Genomic DNA, 12,077 nt, shown 5'->3' with positions numbered 1-12,077 from the left:
CCCTCTTCCCCTCTTCCATTCCCTATTAGACTCACTCTCATTTTGCCAAAACAGGAAAATAAGTTTTCTTGGGATTTTCATGGATTAAAAAGTCTCTTCTTTTCCCAGGGGGAGAAACTAATGTAAATGCAGCCGACCATGCAGACTGCAGTTCAGGTAAATTCCTTTTGTAATGTTTGAATTCTGCATAATACCTTTTTTTAAATGCAAAAATCTACCCTGAAGCAAATTAAATGCTAGAATCTCTAGTTATTAGAGTTTTATCTATCATTTAAAAAAAAAAAAGTAATAGTTTTTCCCTTTTACAAATAGAGCAATATGACAAGATAGATAGCCCAGTGTTATTTCAGATAGGTGATCCCTTCTCTTCCTAAGCCCTGTTACATAAGAAGGTTTTGAAGTCAAAGGCTGAGATTATTTAAAAACTTGCTTGATGATTAAAGAGGTCTTTTTAAAACCCCTGTGTTCTAGTTAATCACTTAAATATAAATAAATGTATTTTATAAACACACACACTTCCTGAACTGAAGGAAAGTATTTAAGAGTACCAGAAGGACTCTTTCTCTTTGGGAATTTTGTACATGAAATTTCAGTGTGGTCCTTTTCTTGAAATGTAAAGGTACTCCTCAGTTTGAAAATATGCAATCCTTAAGAGAAATGCTAAAGATTGATGTTCAAGAAGTGTTTATGTTCTTGCATGGGAATATGTTTCCTCTTTTTAACATCATCATTTTAATGATTTAACCACAAAATGCCTCTGAAACGTTTGAGCAAAGGAATCAGTAGTCTGCAGTAAATTATAAGATAAACTGCTGATTTCATTACTTAAAATTTGCTGAGGGGTGAAAAAAAAACCCCACAAATTTGATACATGTTTTTTTAATTTAATATCCAGGAAAGTATGTCATTTTAAACCCAAAGAAGTCAGAAGAATGAATGTAGTGGTGCTTTTGATGCAGGAGTTACTAATGAGACCTGCACCATTCCCGATTGCTGTTCTGTTGGTTTGGCGTATCTGTCTGAAGGGGAACGAACACTTAACTCTTTGAATAATAGCATAAATCAGAACTGCAGGTTTCCAATGTCTGACTGCAAAATTTAGAGCTCGCTGTCTTCAGCTTACTGAAGTCTTCTGCAGGTGTGGTTTGGCGATGACCTTCCTTTAAGTCCCCGAAGTCCTCTGACTCCCAGACATGGGCCAGGTTTGGCAGATGTGTGCCTGTATGACCAATGGATATCTGTGCGGCATGAAGCAACTTTGGTGCCTATGCAAGAAGATCTGTCAATCTGGCTGTCGGGCTTGCTGGGTGAGGTTAAAAATAAATCACACTCTAATAAATTTCAAAGTACTTTCCAATATTCCAGTCAACACTGACACTTAATATTAATACTTAATATAGTATTATTAGGATCTGGTATATTTCAGTCTGAATGGCTGGGAGAATTGCATTAGAATGCATGCTTCGGTTTCAGATTTTATTAGCTGACACCTCTTAGAGGTAGGATGATTAATAATTCTAATTTATTTGTGAATCTTGTTACTCTAATTGAAATCTAATTAAGTGGATATTTGATTTTCGTTTACATACATATTTCTACTAATTTTCAGTCCTTAACCCCGGAATGCTATGTGAGTTGCCTTTGAGTTCATATGAAACTTCTTCACGTTTTGTGGAGTAACTCTAAAATTGACGTTTTTTAGGAATAGAAGTCACAGCAGAACAACTGCTAGAAGAACTTGATAATGGAGTGCTACTCTGCCAACTGGTTGGTGTTCTTCAAAACACAGTTAAAAAATGTTGTAGCTCAAATAATTTAAGGGTGAGTCATATTGTGATTTTTTTTTTTTAATGCATATATAAACTTTAATTGTAAGAACTAGTAAAAGGAAAGCAGGTGAGTGAGGCTTCCCAAAGTGATGTATGCTGTGTATGCAGAGATTAAGGATAACGTGGCTTTATAGATGGATAAACTGGCCTTATGCAACAAATTACTTATTCACTTTGTTAGTCAAATCCTAAGTTTTAGTTTGATTTTGGTAGAAGTCTTGCCAGAGGGAGATTGTCAGTCTGGAGTTTGATTGTTCCCCTGATAACATCAGTGTGGGTTGCGAACAAGATACCCATTGATACTTAGTGGTATGTTTTATACCAGAAACTGGTGGCTAAACTCTAGTATATAGGCTAGCCATGAAAATATCCATGTTGAGATGTACCTGGAGATGAGCTTCAGTGTTTTTCTTAGGAGCCAAGGCTGAACTGAAACATAAATCTCAATCAACTTCCAGTCTGTGTTTGTACAACGAAAAATAGCGGTGTGACACTTCGGAGTACGAAACTGCATAATGCTGGTGCAGGTAGCATACGTTCAATGTACAGGTGCCCAGTATAGCTACAGCAATGCTTGGATTTGTCAAATATCAGATCACCAACTAATGTGCCCTGGTTGGTAGTGTTTCCCTTGAGGGCAGGAGGAACTTTTTCACCATATCCAGACCATTTTTTTTGGTGTGTGTTTACCTTTCACTGTTTTATCTAGTAAAACAGTAGTTTTAAAAAAATGTTATATACCAGTACGCAATATAATTACTAATATTAGAATTATTATTAATTGGAAGGGGGACAAGACAGCAGTCTTAGGATGCCAAATGGTATTTATACAAGAGCCATACGAATGCTGCAAATCCTTAGGGATTTTTTAAGAAGGACAAGGTGCCCAACTTGCTTACTTTTTAACTGATTCTTTAGGTTTGAAGATACCAGTTTAAAAACAAGTACGTACTGAATTGTTTTAAAGGAGATTGCCCTTTGCTCCCTTCTGATTCCCTCCACTTTCTAGAACAGGCTCTAAAATGCTGAAAACTGACAGCTAAGTATAGTTTAGTTGATTTGGGGTTCTCTCCGCTCATTCTGCTGCTATGAACGGAGCCTGGGAAGGGGGAATAATTATCTACACCTGTGAAACCACCAGTAAGACTTTTACCCCAGCATGTGGGGAAATGGGGAAGCGCAACTGTATGGGCAGTTCCGGGAGAGGTTGCAGAGCTAAGGATTATTCACTTAGTGACTGTTCACAAAAATAAGGTGGAATGCCTTCTGCATTAGCGTAGGGTTTTTTTTTAATAGAATACGTGGTGGGTTGAACACAAAATACTTAGTAACCACTGCTTGTGTACTCTGAGTTTAGGGTTTATTTTCCTTTGCAAATATGCTTTGAAATCTGTTGGTAATGTCGATGTGCACAATGTACTTTTTGTTTTCTTCCCTTGCCAGAATTTTCCTATGAGAAAAGTTCCGTGTAAGAAGGATGCTCCATCAGGATCTTTTTTTGCCAGAGATAATACAGCCAACTTTCTTAACTGGTGTAGGGCCATTGGAGTTGATGAGACTTATCTCTTTGAATCTGAAGGCTTAGGTAAATCTATCTTTTCGTAAGACTTGCTTTGATCTGTATGTAGATAACTACCTGGTCAGGGAGATCTCTTCTGTATAATCTTGTGAAGCCTTTGTCACAACTGTACCGGTCTTGTGCAAGCTATTAATGCTTTTATTTAGTTTAAGGCAATGTTCACGTAAAAGCCTTGAAAAATCAGTTCAGTGACTGCTCAAACTCGCACAATGCTTTTCCAGCCTTCTAAAAGTTGCCGTGTGGGAGGAAGGTGGGGAGTGACAGCTGTACAGCAAACTCACATGTTTTCCTTCAATAAAAAAGCCCACTGAGAAACAGAGGAGAAAAGTGGTGTTTCGCTTTCCCTGTGCGGGAAGACCACAGGGCCATGGAGTCAACTCACAATAGGATCCTTTATTCGGTATTAGAGCTCGTTCTTGTTGCAGAAGGCCCTCGGAATAATGCATTCATGACAGCTAAATTTGGTAACTACATCAGGGCGTTGTGCCTGAAGTGACAACAGTCTGTTGGTAATTAACATTTACTTCAGGACCTACTTGATGTGACTCTAAACCATTTGTATTTTCCCATTTAGTAAGATATAAAAATAAATACTACCAACTGTGTGTATGCCTGCCCCAGTGCACAGTCTGTCCCTTATAACAAACAGCTTCTAGACTGATATTCCAGATGGAATAAGATTTTTCTGACTGCTAATTAAGGGGAACTGTGCTTTCATTGCATTGTAAATAATGAAATACTTTTCTACGAGCTATTGTGTCAGTAAAAATTAATTACCTTCTGTGGCAAGCCAAATACTGGGGTTTTTTTCAGGTTTTTTTGTTTATTTAAAAAAAAAATAAAAGCAGGCAAAATACCTGCCTGTCAAGCAGAATAACAAAAAATTGCAAAGTACCTTTGTTTTCAGTAATCAAATGAATTTGACACAGTATTTACTAGATTTTCTTGAAGTCTTTGTGCCATTTAATGCTATTTAAATGAGAGGCACTGTTTTCATTAACTGATTTCCTTTCAAGCTCTCCTCCCTGCTAGTTGGACTGCCCATGCCTTCTCTACTGGATAAGTCACCTTTTAAAATAGTTGTGAAAACCTCCCTATTTGCATCTGTCTCATTCTGATTTAACTAGGGAGTGTATCTTTCTTCAGTGCCATGAAATACAGATGAGTAGGAGAACTGAGCTATAAGAAAATCAGTTTTAATATTTTTTTCAGCTCAACTTATATGAATTGGATTGCTTAAACATCATAGTGCCTTTAAGTGGATGGGTAACTAGAACCTGTTTAGCCTCCCTGAGATAAGCAGGCAGGATTTCCTAATGCTGTGGCTTTCACTCATACCCAAGAAGTGTTTTGAAGTCTGATTGTAACTCTTGACACAAGCTTGCTTTGTGGCATAAATATGTTCTGTGAGCCCTTTTGGCAGTCAAAATGAGCAGACTTGCAGCCTCCTTGATGAAACATTCTTTCCACTGATGTTTGCCATCAAACTTGCAGCTATTCTTTATGAATGAACTAAGGGAAAGACAATTTGACAATTGTCCCTTTCCCATCAGATAGATGTAGCAACACTTCCTGAAAAGTGTGGATGGCTGTGAAGGAAAAAATTAAGTGGCTCCTGAGACAGCAGAAAGGGAGAGTAACCATCATGGGATGCCCTTTGACATCAAGCCGAAACAAATGTCTTGATCTCGGCGAGGGAGAGATTTGGATTCAGGCAAATTATGCCACTCCTGTTACAGCTGTCAAAAACACAAAAAAAGAAGAGATTAAATGACCTCCAGTACCTTTAGATTATGGCTGAATCAACTTTCTGTTTTAGACTTACCCTTCGTAATCAGATTTTTTAAAAAGTAGACTTATAAACTGGAGTAGATGGTATAAACAAGAACATCTGACTTCATACTCAGCTTATACTTTAGGAAACACTTCAGTCTTATTTAAAGCAAAGCTGTTTTAAATACCAAATTGAACATCAGAAAGATGTTAGATTTCATCTCTAAATATAGAGCTGGCTCATTAGGTTTCTTTTTAGAGTGAATTTCCATTTTCAACTGAATATTGTTGCTGCGCGGTGTGAAGAAAGTCAGACTTTGTTCATGTAAATGTTACACCATATGAGAACGGTGTCTGTAGCTTTTCTCATGTCTCATGTTAGATGGGGGAAAGAAACATGTCATGTATTGGGTTGAAGGGACTTGAATGACCTTCTCGTCCAGCCTTTGGTTTCTGAGTTATTAGGCAATATTCCTAGTTGCCTAAGAAAGCACAAGGGATAGTTTGTTTTCTAAAGTATTCATACAACTGTTCTTGGAACACGTTGAGAGCATCTAAATTTTGAGGCTTAAATGGGGACAGAGGAGGAAGTAGTTACTTCTGTGTGAGATCTTAAACTATTTTCTTTCTCTGTTCGTGGCCTTGGTTTTTTTCCCCTTTTTCTTGCACACCTAAAGAAGGAAGTTTCAAGAAACCAAAGCAGGCATTGTTTGCCTTCTGCCTCTTCCATTCTTCATTGCTGCAGTAGAAATAATTGAATACTTACATTTCAAAGTTGTCAAGAAAACACAGAAGACCTGCCGTGGTCATGTTCACACCGTTTGGCTATCACTCCACTCTTCCATCTCATTCTTCAGCTCTCCTGATCGTGATTTATTGTGCCTACATGGTGGAGCGCATGCAGCTGTTAGAGCTGCTCTGAATCGAGGGTTGCAAAGCAGCCTCTGTGTTTGGCACTAGCTGGGTTAACGTGGGCATAGCCTTTGAGAAGCAAAGCCTAGGGCAAGCCTTTGAGAAGCAAAGCCATGGGCAAAACTCTGTGCTACTAAGGTGTCTGAGAGAGTGTTGTTTCTTTTCTGTGATCCCAGCCAGTATCTGATGTTCAAATATGAGTGTTTGTCTCTTAAACCAACGTCATTCTCCCCTCCTTCTTACAGTCAGGGGCTTTGACCCTCTTTCTCAGATAGAGCCTGACAAAGATACCAAATTCTGAAGAAAACCTTTGGGTGGGTGGGGCAGGAGGTGGGGATTGATAGGAAAGGGGAAATGAGGGTATAGTATGGGGTAGGGGAGCTGCCACTGGCAAAGTGGTATCTACGGGAATTGGGTGAATCTGCCATTTGGATTGGACCCTGCTAGCACCTAGAACTTTTAAAGTGATAAGAAAAAAGTTCTGTTGCTTACTGAAACGGTAGCAATCACTCAGATTATTCTTTCACAGCCAAGGGTTTAAACCACTTAGGCTGACGGGCTGCATACCATCCACTTGTCAGCCAGGTCCCTTGCGGTGTGTTCTTCTACGGTGGTTCACCGACACAGTGTGTGTTTTCTGTGTCTGTATGCATGAGCATGAACAGATGGGGTATATTTTCCTATTTGCAGTTGTTGAGTACTTCTCACTTTTAAGACTGCTATAATGAGTTTGGGGGTAGGGAAGGGAAAGCTCTCGGATCTCTTTCTTTCCATTTCACATCAAGAAGGAACATCATAAAACCAAATAAAGCCTATTTCTCTTAGGAGGTAGAGAAGAGTTTGATGTCAGCAGTCCCAGGATGGGCTTAAACACTTCATGGAATAGAAAATCAGAGTTGGAAAGCATATAGTGCTTTATCCATGGTAGTGTAGCTTGCCTGTGGGTAGAATGATGGCAAAGTTATAGTCATCTATTCCTTACCTTCCCTTCTCTGCACCAAATTGCACAGGCCTCCCCACAGTAAATATCAGCTGTAACTCCCTTTTATTCTCTTCCCTTTTAGTTTTGCACAAGGATCCAAGACAAGTGTATCTTTGTCTGTTGGAAATTGGACGCATCGTATCCAGGTATGTGATCCATACGTGCTCTTAACAAGAAATTGAAGAACATATTCTATTAAGTAAAAGCTAAGACGAAGTTAAGGCAATCTGTGGTCGTTAAGTGCAATGCAGGAGATGTTAATTCCGTGCAGAAAGTAACGAGTAGCTTTTCTAGAACCACCATACGATACGAGTATTTTTTCAAATATTTATCAGATTCTTTTCATGAAAAACTGCTGATCCACACTGCTTTTTATAGCTGTATGCTTAAATGCTACATTCAGCTTATAGATATGTGTGCATTTTAGAAGAACTCAGTGAACATTAAATATGATTTCAGGGTCTTTTTTTTTTTTTAAGCTTTTTGGCAGATATGGTATCTTTAAATATGAATCAAGTCTTTATCATTCTCTAAATTTACACTTCTTATTTATTTCTAGTGCAGAGCAGGAAGCTTTAAGGTAGTTTATCTAAATTGGATGTGACGTAAATTGTGTCGTTTTGACTATTTTTACTGCCTTCTCTGGTGGCTCTAAGGCTACCTTTGGGAGAGCTTCTACTTGAAAATCGGAGCAGCTCCTTCCCTTTGGATTATCAAGGCAGTTATTCCTCTGACTGATGTAGTGCAGTTCCCTGTCAGTCACGCTATTCAGAATTTTGCATGTTTGATATCATCAGTTTCTTTTTGTTTTCTTTAGTAAATTTGCAATTAAACACGCTCTGTATTTGTGTTGAGGTATGGAGTTGAACCTCCTGTGCTAGTAAAACTAGAGAAGGAAATTGAGCTAGAAGAAACACTGCTGATGACCTCTGGACCACCAACACCTATTAGCACAGCAAAGTCATGTTGTCATCATGGGGAGCTACATGAGGCAGTAAGTACTACTTATTTATTGTGATATGGGCTTTAAATCAAACTCTAAGTTTAATACTTGTATGATCTGGCTCAGTAAGCATAGGCTGGTTTTCATCCAATATTTGTGAGCCTCCTTAAATAAAAGGACAGTATGCACCTCATTTGAACAACTATTTTTTGTTGCTCAAATATGTAAGCAAAATGCTGTCATATATTTTGGAGTTAAAGCCACAGTGCATATAACTTGCCTTGATTTCCTTCCCCCCGCTTCTTTGAGTATAAGAAATACTCTCACTCAATTTTTATGACGTGTCAGTATTCTATGACTGTAATGTATGCTGCTCTTCAATTTGATATTTTCGTAAAACTTCCTCAAATGTTAAAGTAGGCTTTGAAACTCTTTTGAAAAAGACTTTAAATAAAACCCCTGTAGCTGTACCAACTGGAAATGAATATGTTTGCAGAAAAGGAGATTATTTGTACATCTTGTTCATCATTCCTTTTGGACCAATTCACAACTTCCCTATTTTGCTGAAAAATGTATGTTAAGACTTTAAAATTAATTTATTTTAAAGTTCCTTTGTGTTGTAAAGTAAAACTTCTGCTTCTTTGGGAATGTCAGCCACCAGGTCCTCGCGCTCTCTGAAAACTCTCGCTATTTTTCCTGCTTGGCAAATAGTCTTGACCTTCCAATTTGTTACGTTTCTAAGTGGCTGTAAGAGGCACATCTTCTCTAACTCTGAACTTATTTGGGGACTACCTTTCTCCTTTTTTTCAGTGGTTTCTTTCTTGGGTGTCACACAGAAGATTAACTTATAAAAGCCTTACAAAAAGTTAGGGAGAAAGGTGAAGTAGCCCTGGGTCAGGTGTAGCAATGGATTTGGTCACAGGAGAGACTCGGGCACTTGTTGCAATTTCAAGAGACCATAACAGTGTCTTTACAAGGTCCTGGCTGGAATTTGATGCTACTGTGCATAGTGTTATGGACAAATCTTAGAAAGGAAAGTAGAAATAGCTTAAAATTGAAGAAATCATGAAAACTGGATCAGAACAATTTGAAACATTTGTCTGTACATACAGTTAGTTCTTTCTTTTAATCTTTTATTTTACATTTTGAAGCTCTATGTAGCTGAGACATTCTTGTGAGGGAATAGAATTCTAGTGTTTTCTTAGATTATGGGATGAAGATATCAGTATCTTTCCTTGTATAAAATATTTCAGTAAACTGTTAATCACATGCTTCTGTCAAAATACTAAGAAATGCTTTCAATTTTAATAACTAGGTTAAACATATAGCAGAAGACCCTCCCTGCAGTTGTTCCCATCGATTTTCAATTGAATACTTATCGGAAGGACGTTATAGACTGGGAGATAAAATACTCTTCATACGAGTAAGTAGTTTCTCAGAATTCCAATTTATATTCTTAATGGGGAGAGAAATGCTTTTAAGTGGAATACTTCATTTTTATAGTATTGTTTTAGAATTACAGAATGATTTAGGCTGGGACACCACATCATCCAATCAATGATTCAAAGCAGATGTAGCTAATTAAATCTTATAACCATTGATTTTTACAATCACGCTAGACTAAGCAAGTTAAATGTTTTGCTGTGGTGTTTCTAAAATTTCAGTAGCAACTTGCAATATAAATAAGGATAATGAACAAGCAACGTTCTCAGGATATTCTATTGCAAAACCTGTATGCTTGGGGTTTATAATTTGTAGGATCGTTGAGCGCTGTCTTCAGCAGGTGTCAGAGTTTCTGGGATTAAAATGTTATGAGGACATCCATAATTTGAACAAAACCTGTATCCAAAACTTGGTATACTAAATAAAGATACTGACAGAATGGTTAAAATGTCTTCTTTACATATGCTTTTGTTATTTCCCCACACATAATGACTGTCTCTGCAGAAGAAACTACCTAAGAAAATAATTGGGAAGCATAAACTTATTTATCACATAATTTCTCTTTTCTAAAATGTTTCTCTGTAAGAAAGGAAGTCCTATTTTTAGTCGATTTCATTGACACTAATGTAAGATGAAGACATGATGCCGCAAAAAACAAGATAAAAATTTCTCTTGTTCTTCTGCTCCCGCCCCCTCTGCCTCCATTTTCAGATGCTACATGGCAAGCACGTGATGGTACGTGTTGGTGGAGGCTGGGACACTCTTCAAGGATTTCTGCTTAAATATGATCCGTGCCGAGTACTTCAGTTTGCAACTCTGGAACAAAAAATCCTGGCGTTTCAGAAAGGAGTCACCAGTGACAATGTCCCCAACTCGTCAGCGAGAACTCAGGAGCCTCCTGTCATGAATCCAATGTCAGCTGTCGATATGTTTCAAAAGCAGCCATCGAAACCCCCGACTCCTGTTCCAGCTCTAAAGGCTGTCCACGGGGCCAGTGCCAAGAAGGTTGTAGCTGCACGCCCTCAGTCCCCTGCCCTGGCACCACCAAAAGTGCCAGCGCACCCATACTCCACAGCCAAGTCAGTGTCAGTCAGGTCCAAATTACAAGGGTCTTCAGGGACAGGCGCGCAGTCTCCTTTCAGACCATTAGCTGGCATCTCAAAGAGGCTGGAGTCTCCTGCACACAACTCACCAGCTTCTGCTCCTTCGCAGCCTGTAAGCAAAAGCTCTTCAACTGCGGGAACGAGAACGGTTCTTGTTCACTCCGAAACGTTACGCAAACGTATTCGGTCCCCTGATGCTCCCAAGGTGAAGTTTGCCCTGCCTCAGGGCTCCCCGGCACCGGCGGTGCACCCGGCCCTCTCGTCCTCTAAAAAACAGTCGTCTCGCTTGCCTGGGACAGCTGAAACGATGGCTTCAAAACAGAAGCGTGTCCCTGCTAAATGCAAACCTGTATCTGTCACTAAAACCAAACCAAATTCAGTTGCTCCGAGGGCTGCTTGGCTGCCTGTGACAAATCTGCCTGCCGTCGCCAAGTTTGCACGTTCTCAGCAGCTCCTTGCAAAACCTCCTTCTGAAAATGCGGTTCAGACCTCAGGAACTGAGTCTCAGCGTCCTCAGAAACCTCCACAAACAGCTTCTGCCCTGGCAAGGAACCCAAAAAGTGCTTCAGTCCTAAAACACTCAGCTTCTGCGCCTTCCCTTGCAGTTAGCAAAGCGTCAAAGTCGCTGGTATCTACAAGCAAAAATGTATCATCAGCTGTCAATAAGCAGCCAAATGTCAGTAGATCTCCTCAGGTTGGGCCTGCTTCGTCCAAATCTCCTGAACGCACTCCCTTATCCGTTGTACGACTTCCTCAAACTTCAGCCAAAGCGACAGCGACCAAAAAGCCAGCGCAGCCTTCTGCGAAAGATCAACCTTCAACCAAAACCTTGCAAGCCAACGAATGCTTGGCCCCAGCCGCCAAGAAGCCTCTCCCTCAGGGAAAATCAGCAACAGCATGTAACAAAGGAACGCCTGGTGCATCAAAAGGTCCTCTTGTGAAGAGCAGGCAAGATGATCACTATTTTGTTATGACAGGGAGTAAAAAACCCAGAAAGTAAACTTACTTGTTACTTTCTGTGGAAGTCTTCGTTTTCTTCAAATGGGTCTCTTGTATCTGCTACACTGAAGACAAGGAAAAAAGTTAAACAACACTACATTTACTGTGAAATACTAGGTATAACCTACATTTTGCCGCATTACTTACAGCGAGAACTGTATGTATTTTGCGGTTTCGAAACTTCTGTTTGGATATATTTAGAAGTGAGCTTGCTTGCTGTGTAGCACTGTGGAATAGAGAACATCCCTATTTGCTGCTAGCCTGACCTGCCGCGGGAGAGGCGGGAGGGCAGAGATGGGAGCTGGGGCTGCTGCTTTTGCTGCCGCTCGTTTTCAAGGGAGCGAAGGCTGCCCAGGACATGCCCGCCCAGGGCAGAGCCGGAGCGATTCAGGTGGTTCTGGCACATCTGCATCGAGGCCTGCGGCAAGCGACAGAGCGCTGTGCACGAGCTGTAAAAGTTCTAATACCTCAAACAAAGCTGCTTTTTTTTTTTCTTTTTTTTTTTTTTAGTTCA

At 39.7% G+C, this 12,077-nt stretch overlaps 1 protein-coding gene across 1 annotated transcript; it reads left to right on the top strand.

The window, feature by feature from the left end:
- The first annotated feature begins 126 nt into the window (after positions 1 to 126).
- GAS2L3 (growth arrest-specific 2 like 3) lies at positions 127 to 11,564 on the top strand. The gene is made up of 8 exons (XM_010297558.1): positions 127 to 156; positions 1,139 to 1,307; positions 1,703 to 1,821; positions 3,273 to 3,414; positions 7,158 to 7,221; positions 7,931 to 8,069; positions 9,334 to 9,441; positions 10,173 to 11,564. The coding sequence occupies exons 1-8, from the start codon at positions 127 to 129 to the stop codon at positions 11,562 to 11,564; spliced, it is 2,163 nt and encodes a 720-aa protein (XP_010295860.1).
- The last annotated feature ends 513 nt before the right edge of the window (positions 11,565 to 12,077 follow it).

This window comes from Phaethon lepturus, unplaced genomic scaffold (genome assembly GCF_000687285.1).
Source record: "Phaethon lepturus isolate BGI_N335 unplaced genomic scaffold, ASM68728v1 scaffold3840, whole genome shotgun sequence".
Lineage (NCBI taxonomy): Eukaryota > Metazoa > Chordata > Aves > Phaethontiformes > Phaethontidae > Phaethon > Phaethon lepturus.
Note: the sequence above shows the minus strand (reverse complement) of the source record. Positions and strands in the feature narration are given on the sequence as shown.